Source organism: Atta colombica, unplaced genomic scaffold (assembly GCF_001594045.1).
Source record: "Atta colombica isolate Treedump-2 unplaced genomic scaffold, Acol1.0 scaffold207, whole genome shotgun sequence".
NCBI classification, from domain to species: Eukaryota; Metazoa; Arthropoda; class Insecta; order Hymenoptera; family Formicidae; genus Atta; species Atta colombica.
In genome coordinates, this window is record NW_017259302.1 from 2,431,087 (window position 1) to 2,451,991 (window position 20,905).

The 20,905-nt window shown below is 30.4% G+C and overlaps 1 protein-coding gene across 4 annotated transcripts in view; it reads left to right on the forward strand.

The window, feature by feature from the left end:
- Positions 1-20,905, forward strand: part of LOC108687541 (protein FAM102B) — a 75,925-nt gene that overhangs the window by 48,202 nt on the left and 6,818 nt on the right. For 2 of the 4 annotated variants that reach the window (XM_018193361.1, XM_018193362.1), the window contains 5 exons: positions 17,126-17,246; positions 17,753-17,943; positions 19,165-19,370; positions 19,588-19,807; positions 20,829-20,900. In XM_018193361.1, the coding sequence (XP_018048850.1) occupies positions 17,126-17,246; positions 17,753-17,943; positions 19,165-19,370; positions 19,588-19,807; positions 20,829-20,900 (810 nt within the window). The remainder of the gene's footprint in view (positions 1-17,125; positions 17,247-17,752; positions 17,944-19,164; positions 19,371-19,587; positions 19,808-20,828; positions 20,901-20,905) is intronic. The other 2 variants (XM_018193363.1, XM_018193364.1) reach the window with 1 other exon arrangement.

Below are 20,905 nucleotides of genomic sequence, written 5' to 3' on the forward strand. Positions count from 1 at the left end.
GTAAATTTTTATTTTCAGCGGCAATTTTTAAGATAAGGACTCAAATATGGCCAGTTACAGACTACATTTAAATGACCACCTGTCCGTGAGTCACGCATGTGATAATTAGTGAGCGCTAGTGAGCGAGCACTTCAGTGTGCTTACTATAATCTCATTATTTAAAGAAATAATTGATCCTTATTTAAACCATTGTATTTCAGAAAAATTGCTTAAAATAAAAATTTTTAACTAATTTAGTTAATTTTTCGAAAACTTTTTTGCCATAATATTTTGCATTGCAAATTTTGACAATCTGTATATTTAAAATTAACATAAATAATACAAATATTATTTTTATTAATTCATAATTTATATTATTTATAAGTTTTAAAAATTATAATTTGACATTTAACTGATGTGATAAATTGATTGCTATTTAGTTGAATAATATGTTAATAGTTATGTAATCTAGAATCAGATTACATGCGTTAGGAATGCTTGATTGTCATATTTCACTTAAGATCAGAATGAACAGGATGACAGTTTTATTGGCTTTGTTTGCTGATGCAATATTATATACTGCAACATTAGATCTCATTAGTGCAGCGACGATTTCTCGCCATTGAATAGTGGATTAAGATTCGATGCACAGTTCGGCCACCTTGAGGAAAAATGAGAAACTCAACTGGTGAATTCCCGATGCGTTACGGTGGCTCGTTTACAGTTATGCGCATTATTCTACAGAACGGTTTTCTTCGGAACGCTCGTCGATCATGTTACATCGCGACTTGGAGACATACGCCAGAGAATAACGCCATACTTCAAAGAATCCATGATATTTTACCGTGAATTCGAATATTATTTATATATATCTATCTATCGTTTTATCCAACAGGTATGCAATTAAGTATATATCTGCAACTTCGGCATGAATGTCAATATCGACCATCGCTTTGCGTCGTCAGATTTCAGAGAGATGCTCTGTTAACAACGTTCCGACGAGCTCGAAATATCTTACGCGACAGTTCCGCCTCGGCAACGCTTAATAGTTTTACTGCCATGCAAACAAGCCACTATTTATCTTGAAACGCCTCTTGATACCGTTCGACGTCCAGTATAACGGAGATCGTAACAGATTCCGCGATAGAATGATGATCGATACGCATCTTTCGTTACAATTCTTACATCTAAGGAGAATAGTCCTTGGATAAATTAATCAGCGAGCAGGATATTACGGAGTCAATAAAGTTACTTTACACAATATGTAATTTGTAAATTTTTATTTTTTTCTTCTCAAAAAAAATCTAAATTATATCTATATCTATATCTAAATTATATAATTTATTTATATATAAATATAGCCAATCATTATTTCGTACCTGTTATGTTACATGTGGTCACATCATTCACAATGAAACATGGGCGAGGATATCGCAAGTGTTACGATTATCGTGAATGTCTAAAGAATATTTTTGTTTTGGTACTTTAACGTACGTCGTACATCAACGTCGTATAAATTCTCCGTAAACGGTATTCTCGGCAATTCACGTGCAAGGTAAACCAAATATAGCTGTCGACTTGACGTTGAAGGATCTGACAATCGATTTGTCTGCGCGAACTGATTAGAGATATTTTATACGGGTTGGCTTAAGACTTTATACTGTTTATAGTTCTAATTTTTGAATACATTTACGAATAAATAGATATGTTTCAGTAAAATGTCAATAATGGAGTAACACGCGATATGATGCAATTAAACAGAAAGAAAATTCTTTGACTTGCTGAAAGCTTAGAAAAAGTGGTAATTACTTGGTTTCACTCTATAGGAAACAAATCACGTAGATACCAGCACACGTTATTTATGTGAGTCTTCAACATAGCCCAGTGTTCCAAAGTTAACTCGATAAATACAGAAAAGTCAAGCACAAGAGAAAAACAGTGCATTTAAGTAATGCCCCGCACTTGTGATTTTATTCTGTTTGTCTGAAAATAAAATATTTATGCTATACCGTTTTCACAGTAATTACTTTTCATTTTTCCTGAGTTAGTAATTTATTGCTGGAAAAACAGCTAAAATTATATCTGCCAAAATATAATTTATTATTACATTGATAATACTAATTTAAAAATTACTTCAAACCAGACAAGAGATTTCTTATAAATTTTTCGGATGTTGAAAACAATTTGCTTCAAACAAAATTTTACTAGCATATTAGATTTTCGAAATAATAGAGATTTGATATGAAAAAATGACTTTTTTGTGATATTTGACTTATTTGTAAAAAAAATTAAAATTCTGATCAGAAGTCATGAATTATGTACCTTTAATTATTTTGGATACCCGATGTTGAGGATTAGTATTGGTTTGCGGCATTATTTTTGGTATCCAAACTCTATCTAATATTTTGTCTAGTTTAAAGTAATTAAAATTCTTTTCTTAACTAGTATAATTTAAAACAGTAAATGAAAATTATCCACACGCATCATATGCTCTCATTATGGGGCGCGCTCTTCTGTTTGTATACAGGACGCATTGCAAACTATGAACGACACACGATCCCGACAGCCTTGAAACAGCCTTGCTTACAGCCAATGTAACTGTTGCAATCGCATTCGTGTTTCTGCAGACCCATACCGGGTGTGCCGAGGGTGAGAGTGAAGTGGGCGAAGAGAATGTGTTTGATATGGCGAAACGCGTTTGATACTCTACTCGCGTTACAATTTACAGATGTGATCTCGACTGCAATTAATCAATTACGCCTGCAGTAATACGTAATAACGATCATCGATTTATTCTAACACTTGACGATTATAAGTGAATTGACACGGAGTCATACTTATAATATATTAAGGCAATTATTTTTCATATTTAGTGTTTACTCAACATCAGGTTAAGCCTAATAAGTTATAAAAAAAAGTGATTAAGTAATAAGTTATAAAAATTAAGTGATAAAAAAAAAATGAAAAACCAGATCTAAAAGTGATAAAAATAGTTCTATACTGATAAATTAGTTGTACACGGAAAGAACAGTTTTCCTGAATATTTAAAAATTTAATTAGATACAGATCTGAAAATAATTTTGTTTAATCTTCAAAATAATTATGCAGGACGCTCAAACTGGTTACTAGAATGTCAAAATTTTTTGCACCATTGCTCATTATGCTTGAGTGTCCTACGTAATTATTTTAGTAATTTAATGAAATTATTTTCATATTTGTAATTAAATTTTTGGATACTTATACTTAGAAAATTTTTTCTGCGTATTTTAGCATTAATTATTTTTGAATTTATATATCAGACGAAATATTTGATGATACAACTTGCGATTCTGATCCTTCGATGGACATTTTTTTATCATTATTAAAACTTTAAAAATACTGAAATTAGATATTTCAGTCGCTCACCTATTTACATTTCAAGAAATTATTATGCATGATTTTGCATTTTATTCGCGTGCCAAATGAATTGAATATGAAAATTAATTAGTTGTTTTGGACATAAATAACATCGATATTGCGTATTGACCTTATGAACGCATTTAATTCTCCATACATATTAATATCGAGACAGTCCAATTTTTACGTTACGTGACTCATTTACCTTTGTGGAATATTAACGGTTTCGGCCTTCAGAATGTTGTAAGCTATAATGTTTGTCGCACTGTTCAAAGGTCAACCATCAAATGGAAATAATAAGCAGGAGGAAAGCGAAAGCGTATATTTTACTATTTATTATACATATATGTCTATCGCAACCATCTAGTTATGTCAAACTGTTTATATCGAATTTTTAATTAATGTAAATTACATACAAACGTATATTATAAATTCTTTTTCCAATGCCTATTTCAGAATGAAGTAATCGTCGTCTACGAATATTTTTGTCGTCTAGAACATTTTTTTGCTTTCAATTATGCCTTTTTTTATATCTCCCATTTCTTTCACGTGTTTATTTTTTAATGAGAAAAATGGGATCTCTTATACTATTGATATTAATAATTATAAAATAAATGCGCAGGTATGCGCATAAATATTTATTGTGTTTTCGGTTATATCTAAAATGTCTGCTTACATCTAAAATTATCAATGTATTTTGTAATACAAATGTCAAATATCAACTTTATTACGTGATTTGTCGTGTTTCGTGTTCGCGTACGAATCTGATCATGCAAAGGTCAAACCGAAACGAGGTTAATATAGTGAACTTAATAGAGCTTTATATGGATAACACCTAATTGCAATGTGGATTGGGTACAACGAACTTCCGAGTTTGTTATCTAGAAGATTAATTCGGTCTCGCGTTTCTACGATTCTGTGAGGGCTCACAACTTTGTAAAAGTGTCGTACGTAAGTCAACTTGAATTCTACTTCATAAATTTTGGCTGCATTTCAGTTGCATTTTCGAGAATATTTCCACTTATGCAACTACGATTTTGCGTTATGTTGCATTAATCTAAATTAATTCTATCTATTAAATACTTATTATTTTTTTAATTAATTTTCAAGTAGAAAAAAAGTTAATGCGATTGCTGCGCGGTTTCGAGACATTTTTTAATGCAAATAGAATATCATTTTACAAAAAAATTAAAGACAGATATTTAGAAAATAATAATTAAAAGGAATGGATTCACCGTTATTGTCAATAATATCGGACATAGTCCTTCAAGACATTTTAAATAAATTGACAATCAAACTTTTGTTTTATGTACGCTACGTGGGTGACATTGCTCTTGCAATTGACAAGACACACATTGACAATTTTTGCAATAATAATGTTCAACAATTACCATTCGAGATTTACATTGGAGAAGGAAGGATGACAGATTGAACTTTTTGAATGTTACCTTGATAAAAGACAAAAATTCGGTCATTTATGATGGTACCAGAAAGTTTATATTTTCAGGGCATTTTTTGAATTTTTATTCCAATTTTTATTTTTATATATTCTATAAGTCAAAAAATAGATGTAATGTTGGGCTTGGTAGATAGAGTTCTGTTACTGTCACATCCTTCCTTTCATGAAAAAATTTTGAATAATGGATATCCATTAAAATTGATTTCTCCATCATCAAAAAAAGACTACATAAAAAATTTAACCTATGAAACAGTAATGCTGATAAGAATGAAGAGAACAGTTCAAAAACAAAAAGGAAATAAATATTTTTTACAATACCATACATAATAGGCATTTCTGATAAAATCAAGAATTTCGTTAAGAGTTTTAAGGTAGTTAGCATGGCATACAAAGATGTCGATAAATTGAACAGGTTTATTAAAGATAGACTTCCTTCTATGCTCCATAACAATGTGGTATACAAAATAAATCACGGGAACTGTGATGCGTCATATATGAGTCAGATGAGCAGAACTTTGAAAACGAAGATGAGTGAACACAAAAATCATATAAATTGGAGAATATCTTCAATGTTCTGTAATCACGGATTATCGACATTAGAACATGGATATGAATTCGATTGAAATAACAGATGCTTGACGAAGAAAGAATTTTAAATAAAAGGCTTATTTTGGAAATGATTTTCATTCGTAAACAAAAAAGTAGTTTAAATTTACAGACACAGAGCTGACTGACAGCGCTTATGACAATCTATTGATTAACAAATAAAACTTCTTCTCTTCAATATTTTCTTTATCTATGTTTAATTATTTTACCGATAGATATTGCTTATTTGTTAGATGAGTTATAACTATCGTTTTGTTAACATGCCATTCTCATTACCTTTGACGAAAGTCATGTAAGTTAAATTAAATTTTATGTACATATATTAATTTAAATATTAAGAAATGTTCTGTTTTTATTAGTAATATATTGTAATGCTTTCATTTATTATTGTATCGTGTATTAGGAAACAATGATTTTGCGAATGTAAATTTCTGACATTGAAAAGGATCCGAACTAAGATCAAAAACGTTTGGAGTTTGTATGAGAGATTAAATAAAAGGAAATACTTTTCACATCGAGATCCATAACTCACAAAGGCATTAATTCATTAAAAGAAAATTCATCGATTAATTAAAAGAAATATAAGATCGAGCAGTAATTAATATCTTTCAATGGCAGTATAATTATAAAACTTTAGTTAAAATACAATAACATAAAATACAATAACATTAAAATACAGTAACATAGGTTCGCGCGCGTACATGGTTTTACATATTTGTGTATACTTTTATGTTGTGTATACTGTTATATTATTCTTCAATATCAATTTTCGAAAGTTTTTATGATACATAAAGCAAAAGGTTTTTATAAAGGAACGAGTTATATTGTAAAAATGATTAAAGAATTAATGTTATCAAGCAATAAATCACGTTTGAAATAGATAGAATAGAATCGCATCCTATACATATATAATATATATGAATTCTATACCTAACTTGGACCGAAACATGTTTGGCCATTTTAACTTAGACACTCTCTAAATCTGAATCAGTGGATCACTAATATCAGTGCCAAGTATGCCACTGGTAATCAGTGAATTAAATGTGAGATTTCTAACCTAGCTAATTTTTATTATGTTGTATTTAACTAACCTTGTTTTAGTGTTTAAATCAATGAATATGGAATTGGAAAATTGAAATTAACGTGCGAATATCAGTATTTTAGTTATATAATGTTATATATAATGTTTAGTTATATAAAGTTATAAAATTTAGTTATAAAATTTAGTTATATAATCAATTCTTCCTTTTTTAATTGAACTTCATTGATTATCAGTGCCAAGTATGCCACTAAATGATTAGTGACTATCCACTGATTCAGCAACTCTTTAGAGAGCACCAAAATATCTCGAAAACAATGTTTTTAAAAAAAATATTTCAAATAAAGAGTGTAGGATTTAAAGAGGGTCATCAGATAAGCTACTTAGATTTTGGGTACAGAGATGTATTTTCAAGAATTCATTGTTTTCAAAATATCTTGGTGTCTCTAAATTAAAATGGTTAAATGTGTCTCGAGTGCTGAATCCATAGGTTTCCAAGATTTGACCATTTAGAGTATTCTATCTTCTTGATCTTGATCTTTTGACTGATAACGTTAATTTTTTTATATTACTTTTGTAATATAGCTCTTTTCTTATATCATTCCTTTATTATCAGGAGGAAGAATTATAAAACTACTATTCTTATACTAGTGGACAAAATGATCAATATAACAGCCATGAGAATTTAAAAACTTGTCCTTAAATTAACATCGGATTTCGACCAGTCTTATTCGAAATTTTACGGCACGTGATATTTGGATTGGAGATTTGCAGTTCGGGAAAATCCTTGCGCCACTATTACCAATTCTAAAACACGCACAGCATGAGTAGACAATGTTTTCGCTTTTTTGGAGCTGTCGAGTTTGCATTACGCCAAGCGCTGGCGTATTTGGAGCAGCGAAACGACTCGTTTAAACCAGCAAGACTACAATGCAGTGGTAATCTTTCATTCAATATATATATCTGATTTTGTCCCGTTCTCTTTTTCTTCAATTCTTTTTGGATTCTCTCGACAGCTAATAGATTTCGACAAAACCATATGTTATCGCTTTAATAAAGAAGATAACCTGATGGAAGCAAAGAAAAATAGCCAATTTTTTCAATCTTTATATAGTTTCCTTTACCTATTATTAATGATCGGTTTTCTTACATAATTAATTAATCATTTTGCATCAGTGCAAATCCCCTGACATTTAATATTAATGACATTAAATATAACTGATTGAGAGTAATTGATTCTACTGAAATGCTTTACATTCTATTCTTTTAATTCAGTTAGAATGTCTATAAATTATTCAGAATTCATTACTCAAACATGTATATAAATAAAACTTGGAAGATATATTTCTGCGCAGCGATACGCGCTTATCGGTCGCGAAATATGTAACGATGTAATACATAAATCACGGTAACAATTTTGTCGTTATATCTTGGTAAATATTCTATACTACAATATACAACATTATATAAAAATGCATTAAATTGTGTCGAACAATATCTGGCTAATAGAAAATCAGCGAACGTAATGGGGTGACCGACCTGTTGACATCCAACTATAATACCGAGCTATGGTGCGGTTACGTTAGGTAGAATCAACGATCAAGTTACATGACGGAGAGGCTAAATTAAATGCTCGCCCGGATCGGCTTGCAAGTCGGATAATTCATTTTAATGCTTTCGATTTTTCCTCTGGTCTTTTAATGATTGCTGCTGTACAAATAATTTTTTTTTCTTTTTCTTTTCGTGTAAATCGTTAATTTGCAATTTAAAGTTACGTGAAGTGATTATACTCAACTCATCATATGGATTTCTCACGAGCATTTCTCAAGGGTCTTAAATTATTGAATTAATAGTGATTTATTAGTGATAGATTACCTAAATCGATCGTAGTATGTGAAAAAAATATTTGATACGGTACAAACATAAATTTTGTTAACAAATCGTAACAATTATTTGTCTGAAGTTTTGTTAGATATTATCATTTTTGCAAACAAAAACGGACTGAAGACGAAAATGACGATAAAATCTATTCTTATTTAAGCCTACATATTTTACAGTTAATACAATTGTATATATGTACATTCAAGAACATGTTACTTTAATTTTTATATTTTTAACACATCTAAAAACGAACATGAGAATTTTTTTATTATTTACTAATTATCATATCCAAAAGATATATTTATGTGTGCCTTCCAACAAGCGACACAAATGACACAGTATGACACAATGGATTATTACATCCTTGTTATTTGCCAATGTTAAACAAAGATGACATGTCGCTATGTCGCACTGTATCGCTTGTTGGAAGGCACACATAAATACATATATCATTTTTGCTGAATATAAAATATAAGGTCACAACTTTCAACCTACAGAACACAAATGCGACACGCAAACACTTCACTATCAATGCTTTTTGTATCAATCATTTCAACAAACAAAGTACTTATGTCGATCAATCAATAGATCTTTTATCATGTGAAGAACCGTGTGTACTTGTTATGCGCTTGTTGCTATGAGACGGCATCCTAAATCTATAATAGCACTTTGTGTAAATATAACGAAGATGATAATGAAAAATTTGGTAAACGCAAAAATATAGACTTCCGCGATTAATCTTTTGTATAATAATTCACAATTAAAAGTGTACTGGAACATTAGACTTGAAATTCGTATGAATTTTGCATTCTTCTTTATATCTATAATGAGATGTTTCAAAACGTATATAAATAGAAGGTTAATGAAAAAAATTAATTAATAAATGACATGATTATTGAAAATTTAATAGAAATTAGAAACATTTTTGTGCAAAATATAAGCTAAAAATCCAACTTTCACGTTACCCAAAAATATTAATTAGCTCTTAATTATAGAAAAATCTTTTTTAAAGTTGTTCACAGTTTAATTATTCGTAATTTGTATAATTGTTTCCTTAATCATAAAAAAACTTTCTAAATTTATGCTTCTTAATAAATAATTTACGATTATTTTCGTTCACTAATAGAAAATCGCTGGTAAACTTGACATTGAAATAATGGGACGCGGTTATGGTCATAAAAATTCAATTGTAACTCGTGCGAAAGAAAATCTGGCCGCTAAATTTCGCGGTGTGATGTCGCATTTTGGTACCAAAAATCCGATTCCTAGGGATGTACATTCAAGAATCGATGTCCGGACGAGTTGTTCCGATTTTCCAGAATAATTGGCTCGCTACGTTTTCGCTCCGGCGAAATTTTAGCAACCGCAGGAGCGATGTCAACGCCGTCGGCGCGTTGCGACGCTTACGACGCCGCTCAAGTATTGACTGATGCTCATCGTTGCACGCATCCTTACATCCGTGACGTGAACCGTCCGTAACGGCAACGTCCGCGTTACGTCTAACTAATGAAATTTTCTATCGAGATAGTAGTCCGATAATGATCGTTGCGACATGCACGCGTCGCTCTTTCAAAGGATATCCGCGAGTATCAAAATCGGTCATCGAACGCGGAAAAAACTGTCAGAATAGATAGAGACTGGAAGAGAATTCACGGTGGGATTTGGGTTTGTATTGAAATTCTATCAATAATAAATCATCAATTTCGTGTATGCTAAAGTACGTTTTATATGATTGATAATTTAGTTAGCGCGATATCTTAGACGACAATCTGATTAATTATATTTAATTTATGAGTAGATGCTAGATTTGAAATAAGCAGATGTAAATTATCACTTATATTTATTGTAAAAGCAGATGTAATAATTATAATAATATATTTTATTTATTATTATTTTAAGCGATAAAAAATTTCTATTATTAAGAAATACAAAGAATAATGAAACTTTGAGAATAAACAATGATAAATGATTTATTAAGAGAGATTTTGAGATTAAATATATGCGATAAAATTGCATAAATATAATTTTTTTTTTCAAGATTCTAACTATCTAATTATATATTATTCATTTTATTTATTTAATTCAATCAAATAAAATCCTTATATTTAAAATTTTTTTATTTTCTTTTATAAATGCTACATTTAAATATCTACGAAAATAAAGAAGACGTCATTTATTAAAAGTGATTCGTGTGAACTTTGTTGGAAAACATGCTGCTGTAAATTTACGCGTCGATATATTTTTCTGGAACATGCTTGCGAACAGGTGCTTCTAATCGCGATTTTTCGCCAACAACGTTTTTCACGCGAATATGTAGGCGATAAGTTCTACGGAGATGAATTTTTACAGTTTGCACACGTAGAAGGGTAGAAGGGGAAGATCTTTGAAACAATTTTACGGGCATCGAACCGATGGAGATCTCACAACGCGAATAGACCGACATAGCTACTTCATCCGGGCGTTTCCTCCATTCCTCACACTTCACAATCGGCGGTGAAATTATTGGTCGCCATTCAGAATTCGTTTCATTAAGCAGTATTTTCTGACGTTGCAATTCATTCGCAGCACCAATCGCCATTTCTCGTGGCATTCCCGCCTATGAATACCGGAATTCAATGGGAAGTTGCTGGAGAATCCCACTGGTAGCTTTACTTTCGCTTACCATGTCGGGCGCATTCACACCGCTTACTCGTTTATATGTTTGAGACAAAAACGAGTGCTCATTTCGCAACTTATTACGAACATTTATACTTTCGCATTTGCGTTTTCGAACCATTCTTTGAACAATCAGTGTGACACAAAATCTCAAAAGCTTGTCTGATTATAAACGATGTTCAAATACTGTAAATATATTACAATCTTTATTTGTATTTTCGATTATACGTTGCATAATATCGTTTATATAATATAATTTTGTATATAGTAATAACTCGCATATATGAAGGAAAGATTTTCAGCTTTCGTATAATTTGCGCAACATTATAATTATATAAAATGTATCTTTATTCTTTCTTAAAATAATACTGAGCTACATTATAAAAAGAATGAATGAAAAAACACGAAATTATTAAATTAAATTATTTATATTAATTTTTTTAGTAATCTCAATCTTATAATAATGATTTCTATTATATTACATTTTTTCATACTGCATTATTTACGAATTTAATCAAACATTATTTTTATGTTTACTACATTTACATCCGATTGCTCGTTCGAATGAACTTGATAATCCGCGAGTTGTTGTCGTTGTCACGCGGCAGACAGTGACGAGTAACTCTGTTAAGCCTCTGGAAATGAAAAACATTACGGAATTATGAACAAAGGGGGATCTTGCAGGCGTACAATGCTCCGTCGAGAAGTCCTGGTGGCTACGATCCTCTTTTCATTCACGAGGACAATGCACCTATGACACAACAGGAGCGAAAATGAAGCGAAACTCATTATACGGCAAGCCTCTGAATATTTTCTTATATTGTAATCTAACATTTCGGTAGCTCGTCACGTTTGAGAATTGTCTTGAAGAAGATTGCGATGCCTTCGAGATGTCTCTTTCCTTTTGACACGATCTTAATACGAACGATGTTGCATAAGAAAGCGCGATAGTTTCATTTAAATGCAGATTGTAACTCACAATATCATTGGGCTACTTTGAGGAAATAAGAAGATGCAACACCATTGTGCGTAGCATATCAGTATTAATGAATGAATAGGTATTATTTGATTTATATTATAGGTATTATTTGACGCTCGAAAAGAAAGAGGATAATTTATCGAAACAAGTAATGTACGATGTAAGTACACGCGATGTTACGAAACTACATAAATTATAACTAATAAATTACTATCCCATAAATAAGAATAAAGTTAATGGCTTTAGGACATCGACCACACATATTTATCAAACACGGTTCTATACGTGAAGATTGACTTTGCAATGATTCTTGATTTGAATCGGGAATCTTTTTAAAAGCATACTCTGTAACACACGTTTATGTATGATAAAAACAGCACAATGCAAATGGGATTATTCGCGAAGCGCGTAATTGATAAGTCTATTTGCGAAATGAATTTTTTCGTAAATTCGTTTTATAAATTCTGACGTAGACAAATTGTCTATAATGACTTCTAAATATGAATTATTCTTCTTGATTTCAATTTATATTGATAATATGGACGCGCTCTTAATGGAATATCTTATCAGTCATATTATTGTCGAGAAGAGATATGTTGAAGTGTTGAATTACTTATGGTTCACTAAGAGTTCATTTTTACTTCTATCTTCATTAGATTATGTACTGATGGCTTAAAAAAAAAACCGAAACATTTGTACGGATTATGATGATCGATATTTGTGAGAAGATAAAATGTACAATGGAATAAATATATTTTGAATATTAAAAATTGTATACGCTAACATATTTGCTCTCAGTTATACTTTTCCTTATTATGAATATTTCATTTTAAACATTGAAGCTCGAGAATTATTTTATTTTATTAATGAATTCGTTCCGATTTTCTACATGAGCAGTAAAAGCTACATGAAATAAATTTTCATCGAATTTACAGATCGGGAAAATATCAATTTTCGTTTGCACGTGCACAAGATTTCAATATTACGAGACAAAAAGAGAATTCGTGTTGTAGCTTGCATTCTCTATCGCATCGCCGCAATCTCATGTCTGTTATCAATAGAGCAACGATACCGCATGCAATGATATCGTTATTATCCCGTAATGACGTTTGATACCACCGGTTCTTTTAACCCACTATCCTAATTTAGGTTCTCAGCTATCTCATTGTTTTCCTGTTCGTATCGTTTATTTTTTAGGATCGTTACTTTCCACAATGCATTGTTCTCTGCTTTCCTTTTAATGAGAAACGCTAAACAGTAAATTAAATAATTATTATAATATATATCGAGCTAATAATTTTACAATTTGTATGTCCTCAAAAATATGAATAAATATGAAATATTTTGTATTTTAGTTGCACCAATATTTTAACAAAAATTTTTATTTGCGATCTCCGGAAAATAAATGGAAAATAATTAAAAAAATTATAAACAAGAAAAACCGAGAATACCAAATTTACTAAAAAATGTATAAGTTAATCTAGAATATTTTGTGTATAATGTTTTATAAAGCATATTTTGATTAATATTGAGATAATATTGAGATTGAGATTTAAAAAAAATGTTAATACTTAATAATGTTTATTGTATAAATTTATACATTTAAAATATAATAAATTAGTTCCATTTTTTTCTATTTATATTTATTATTTTTTTAATTTTTATGAAATGTAGAGGAACATGTATTTCCTGCAATTTGTTACGTAAAAGAAATGAAATTAAAGGTTATTAGAAAATTGATCGTAAAAATTTTATACACATAAAAAGTAATTATTAAATTTTGTCCTTATAAAATTTTCTTTTCAATTTTGATTATTTATAAAAAATTTATATAGAATTGCATGTACAAAATACATGTTTTATTCACATATTTCTCTGAAAATTTACTTCCTTTATCAAGATGATCGGATAGATTTACATATATATAATGTACATATAATAATATTAACATTAAATAAGTTTATCCATTATATACAAGCTATATTTTTAGATGTCTGTACAATCGAAAAAATAATAGCCATTCGAAAAATAATAATTTGAAAAAATAAAATATTCTCTTTTCATAAAATTATGTACGTAAAAATATAACATATTTTGACATTTAATATGTTTTATACTATATATGTATAAATATTTGAGCTGCAATAGCATAATCGCGTGCAAGGAATGTGTTTCTATGAATATGTATGAATGTGTTTCTTATCGGCTGTTATCATAACAGGCGTCATCGTGTTGCATCGCTTATTATTTTTTTAATATTACGCAAGTGCTTCGAGTCAAGTTGCTTGAACTAACGTTGCGGAAAATAAAGATTTGCCCTTTTTTGTTATCTTCCGTTATTTTTTAAGCCGCATGATTTTTTTGGGAGCAGTTAGTATCACGAAGTAGATTACGTATATCACGAAGTAGATTGCGTTTTAATGGGCCTTTTGTTCCGATAGAAACCATCGACATTTAAAATTAATGACACACACACACACACACACTCTTATATAGTATTACAACTATAGCAAATGTACTAAACCATTTATTAATGTTGTTGTAGGCACTTTATTCCTACATTATCGTTTATCAGCGAAGCGGTATTAACCATTATTGTTTTATCCCTAAAATATTCGTCTTTTTTTAATCGAATTTTACTCTTTATCGTAAAGTTCATTTTTTCATTTATCATACGAAGCACGTTTCCAATAATTAATTTTGATAATAAATTTTAAAATTTTACAAAAAAAAAAATACAAAAATGTATATTGTGTATTATTTTATCTGTCTCTTCTGATAGGTTCTGAAAATTACAATATTGTAAAATAAAGCATACTGTCATGTATGCGCGCGCACCTGTAAAACGCTCGATTGACGTCAGTCACAAAGATATTTTTAGTTTATAGTAACTGTTTTGAAAAAAGAAAAAGAAAACAATATAAGTTTTCTTTTCGAATTGCAATTATGTGTACTGTAACCTCTTCCCCGTGATTATTTGCACATTTTCATCACTTCATATTCCACGCCCGATATTCCACGCCCGCGCGTTTCCTTTTTTTCCTTCTCATTACTACCTACCACTATCGATATTCCGGCTGGTATGATAAGAGGGGTTGGCGATGATATTTACGATAAGGCGATCTTCGGGGTTACGTGGGCGCTGTAGAGTGGTGGGTGTTATGCACAGGGTTGGTTTATTTTAAACTCATGTCATCACGCATTATTCGGTACACCATGAGTCAATATCGGCCTCCGCCTTGATCGCTCTTTATGCTTGCTTAGTTAAGATATCCGTGAGATGAATAAAGTATATTGAAAGAAAAAAGATAGAAGAGGAATATAAAATGGCAGGGATACGCAAGAGTTGGATTGGGTTGAATTTAATATTATCAATAAATTTATTTGATTTATAATATTTTAAATTAATTTCAATTTATATAATTGATTTGTTATCGACGAGTTTCTTTTTGCAAAAGTCTTTAAAACACAATTTAAATTTCTATTATATATATGACTGTACAACTATTGTAAGAACATTGTAAGAACATTTATGCATTTATAATTACAGTTAATTATTCTGGAATAGTTATTTTAGTTATTTTTCGATAACAATTTATCGCAATTGCCTGCTCATTGTCAGTAATAGAGCCACGTCATATAAAGAAGTTTATTATACAAAGTCAGAAATAATAGAAGGCGCTGTTTGCCGCCCTGGTTAAATCAGTAATAACATTTAGGCATTGCGTACATTGCAAATAGGAATTCACTTATCGACATAGTTTGTGATTTCAGTTTTTACATCATTGAATGTAATTAGCCGGAGGTGTTATATTACAGTTATCAATACATACTAACATCAATTACGATTTTATTCGCAAACTGAGTGAAATCGATAATAATAATGTTGCTTGTTCCACCATGACATATTGCAAATCTCATTATAGGTGTGGATGAAATTAGTTGACGAAATTCAGACATGTCGATGGTAATTCATCGCTATCGATCCTTTGGCGGATCCAATATAAGTGCATGTGAGTGTGTGTGCTAGAAGTACCGGAAGTAAAGAGCATTGAACATTAATCGGCGCGCACGTTTCATTAACAAGATATATATGTCGGTCAAGGGCCTCGACGCGAGAGACGCCCTCATCATTTCGGGTCATGATTCATTGGCGTCCTCATGTTCCCAGCGGAACTGAAACTGCTGATCGCATTATGCATACGCGTCAATTTGCCTTCGTTTGCATTAGACGAGAGCGGCACGTCTTCTCGGGAGGTTCTCTGTCTCTTTTTTTCATATTATTATGCATGCATACTTGGCGTGAAAAGCGTTGCCGCATAGAAAAATTCACTTAAATTCCTGGGAAATGCAAAACGTTATTAAAAATGATAACGTGACAATCGGTGGATAATTTACATTTTTTTCTATTTTAACGACATTTCTTTTTTTATTTCACCGCAATTCTTGGTAAAGCACAAATGTTAAAGGAATTCTTGAGTATTTGAATTTTCGAACGTTACTTTGCATTTTTCTTGAGTACACGGGCTATCCCAGAATGCATTTTCCCCGAGTATGTACGAGCTGTCCTATAGAACGCATTTCCTTTCAGCTATAGATCTTCTCATGAATGCAGAATTCATTTTTCTCTAGTTACATTTTACTGACAAAATATTAAAATGCGGGGAATTTTTAACAATGATAATTAAAACAATTTATTGAATTGAACTTCAGGGAGAATCAATGAATAAAAAATAAATTATTCTAGTCAGTTTAAAACAGAGATTTTCAAGATAACATAAATTTATTACGAGATCTATCAACTTGCTGTGAGAATTAAGAAACAAACGATTGTGATCACAGCTTAAAAGATTAATGAAAAAAGATTAATTAAAATTATCGTTGTTAGTCACGTGCAATTTTTGAGATCGCATAAAACTTCAAGGAATTTGAATGTCTACATAAATTAAGAGTGTATAATATTAAATGAAAATATCCTTCTCCTCTTATTAGAGAAAGGAAGAGAAAGAGAAAACAATTAGTACACTTTCAGTAACAATAAAAGTAACACGTTGAATAACACGGGAAGACATTAATCTTCCGTTTCATCCGAAATATATAGACAGACAATCATCTTTGTCTATCTTTACAGGGAGGAAGTGCAAGAGCATACGGTGAGATGGAACGCAAAGTTCGAGTTTTTATGCAAGATGAGCGCCAATGCGTCCACGGGCGTGCTCGATCCATGCATTTTAAGGATATCTGTGAGAAAGGTGAGAGCAAACTTCTTTCAGGTGTGAATATTCGGGCTGAGAAACGAAATGAAAGGAAGACAGAGATTTTTCTCAACTTTTGTTTTCACAAACATTTTACTTTTCACTCACATTCTCACGCTCGAAATACCAGAGCAAGAATTGACTAAGAAAAATGTCTTTATCTGATTTATTAATTCTTTATTTTATTTGTAAAATTATAATAAATAATATGAAAAAATTAATAAATGATGAAAGATAAAAGTTGTATTTCTTGTTGTAAATATTTGCTAATTTGTTTAAAAAATATTCTAATAGTTTTATTATTTACATTTAGTTAATTAGTTCGAATAAATGCAAATGTATGAATCTCCCTCTTGAAAAGATTCAGAATATTCATACATTGAAGTTATATATTTCTTTTTATTACAAAATTAATTTTCATCGCGTTCTTACAAATATATATTGTAATTAGACAAATGGTTAGTTTTAAAAATATGTTCTTATGAAGCTCTTTTGTACGACAGGAATTAAAAGGAGGCAGGTCCTTCCAGAAATTGGGCTTCACCGATTTAAACCTGGCCGAATTCGCAGGAGCTGGCTTCTGCCGAAGAAGATGTCTCCTGGAGGGTTACGATGCGCGACATCGTCAGGATAATTCTATGCTGCGCGTAGCCATAAAAATGAATATGCTCTCCGGAGATATCCTATTTAAAGTGTAAGACACTATCCGTTTTTCTGAAATGCTTTATTATAAATTGTTGAATGTGTTTATGTGAAAATTTATAATCTAAATTCTTGGATTTGTTATATTATAGTATATATAACATACGTAATCTTTAGTACAGTCTTTACTTTGATAAGTTAGTACATTGGATTAAGTTAGTGGACTTAAATCCAATAAATTTAACTAATTTAACTTTTAAATGGAGCCTTAATGAAAAATATTCTCTAAAGTGCATTTCTGCTATTTTTTTTTCTTTTATATCACGCGAAAATGTGGTATAGAATAGAAAAAAGCAGGAACGGAAAATAAGGCAACAGACTCTATATTTGCTTTGTAATTATTTCTAATTTTTTACTGAGTCCAATTGAAAACTGATTCAAAAGAGGAAATATTTTTGAACATTAAAAAAATTTAAGACATTTTCAAATATTTACATGAATGCAAAATTTTAAGAAAAAGTAGTATTTAGATTATTTTGTGTATACATATAGTTTTCCTCTTTTTCGTAAAAAAAAGTTAGAAAATGAAAAATTATAAGTATATTAATATATTGACACGTAAGAAAACACAAAGAAACTGTTTTAACAATCTACTTATCTATTTATTTATTTGTCTACTTATCTCTACAATTAGCAGTTTAACAGATAAATTATAATCCATGGTCTGGAATAACAAAAGTATTAAAAAAGAAATGTTACATTCAATATGCCTGGATTCATATTGGTTCTGTCTTACGAAAAGTACTTTATAAATAATTTTTTTCTTTGCTTATAAACATAACATTAACATATAAATTAAATACAGTGTTGTAAAATATAAATACAGAGTTATAATAATATGAACTATAAAAATGAATAACCATCTCTTGATAATTATAGAAAATAATTATCTATGAAATATATTACGACTGCATTTTGCTTGATAATAACAGAATGAACAAATTGAGCAATAAATTGATACAATTGAATCAGGCGGACAACCTGCACGATTTACTAATGCCTTTGTTAAATTTATCATGTAATTATTCACAAACAACGAATAGGACATATTAGGCTATATAGAATCCGGTTATCTTGTGCTATAAAGAATTTCTTTTCAATAAGGCTCTTTTTTAAAAGTTAAGATTTAATTTTATTTCTACTGTATCTGCGATTTTAATCGAAAGAACATGGACATTCTTTTGATTAACAAATTAATCAATTATTGCCTCAGCCCTTCCCCATCATTGAAACAAACTCAGTTGGCGGTGCCCGGAGTGCAAGGTGCACCTGGTGTTACCGGTGACGAAGTAACGGCATCCGAGAGATGTTCTAATCGAGAGGATTATGTATCTACTGGTTCCTTAGCGGGAAGTATAGCAAGTGCCAGCAGTGGTTTCGGCAGTCTTCCTAAGAAGAGGCCTGCACTCTTCACTTCCGGTAATTTGCTCGCTTTCTATGCCGTATCCGATATATGTATAAAGTATGTTTGATTTATAAAACAGATTTCATATTTAATAATAATAAAAAAAAACATTTGTACATAGCTAAATACAAAGCATCGAGGATAATATAAACCTAAAATTACAAATTATAATCCTGGAATATATTCTAGGAAATAAAGGAAATTTATTTTAATGAGTCATATATTAATTAGAACTTCTCAGCGGAGCAGAAACATATGATCCGATGACTCTTAGCGAAATCGTACCTTCGGCGGTTCCTGTGGAGACTCTAATAGAGGCACATACGGAATCTGGGCATTCGCGCAACAGCAGCAATACGAGTCAACTTAGCAAAGGGTCTGGCTACGGTTCCTTGAATTCGCACAGTCAGCATAGCAGACAGAGCAGTAGCGGTGATAGCGGTCACATTAGGTAAGACTTATTATGCGTTTCGACGATTCTCATTTATTTTGAACGACTTTCGAAATCTTCAGATTATCTGATATCATAATATAAAACAAAACAATCAGAAATGTTTATCTTGAAAAATATTTTCAAGTTGAGCATAATCAACGATGACGTCTAGAGTTTTCATTCCCTATTGACAAAAACGATTTAAACTTTTCATATTGCATTATTTTTCACATTCAATTACATTGAAATAGGAAACTATATAGAATTTTAATTGTCAGTTATATGACATGAAAAGATTAAGATACCTAGTTCACCACACTTTCCTTCTAATCTACTTACGAATTGCCTAATTTTACTATTTCTGTAATAACAACAACGAGCATGAGTTGAAAATAAGATTTAAAAAATTGCACGAAAAAATACGTCTGTTTATAGTAATAACTGTAAATGATTAATAATGCGTGAATGATAAATGATCAATACATTTCATTCATAACATTTTACTACAACAAACTAACGATTTCTTTTTCATAATGCAAAACACTTGGCTTTATTAATAAAATACTTCAGCTACAATTATTACACTATATCTTGCTTTAAATATTCGCCTTTATCTTGACTCTAAAAAGATATTCTATCTTCAATCTTTAACGATATCAACCTTCTATATACTAATCGATAAAACTTGCTTGTTGAACAAACTCGCATTGAAAAAAGTGTCAGATTGAATTAATTGAAATTCTGGTTGAAAATGGATAAATTAAAATTTCTCCTGGTTAAATCTGCTAGATCTTCTAATTGATGAATAGATTCTTCTAATTGATACAATCGGAATTTAGATTGATATAATCAGAATTTTCTAGTTCGTCTATTTTTAATCAGACATTTTGTCATAGTGTATAATTTTTTAAATAGCCAACTATTTTTATTTTAAATTAATTATATGAATAGGATTATATATGACGATATAAACGGTCTGACAAATGATTAACAAAAGAGCGAATCAATAACGCGAGAAAATCTTCTGTTTTTGCTCCAGCCTCAAGCAATCTCTTCATTCTCAATTTCTCGACCATGAGACTCTGGACTCTCTATCTTTTTTTTACTTTACGTATG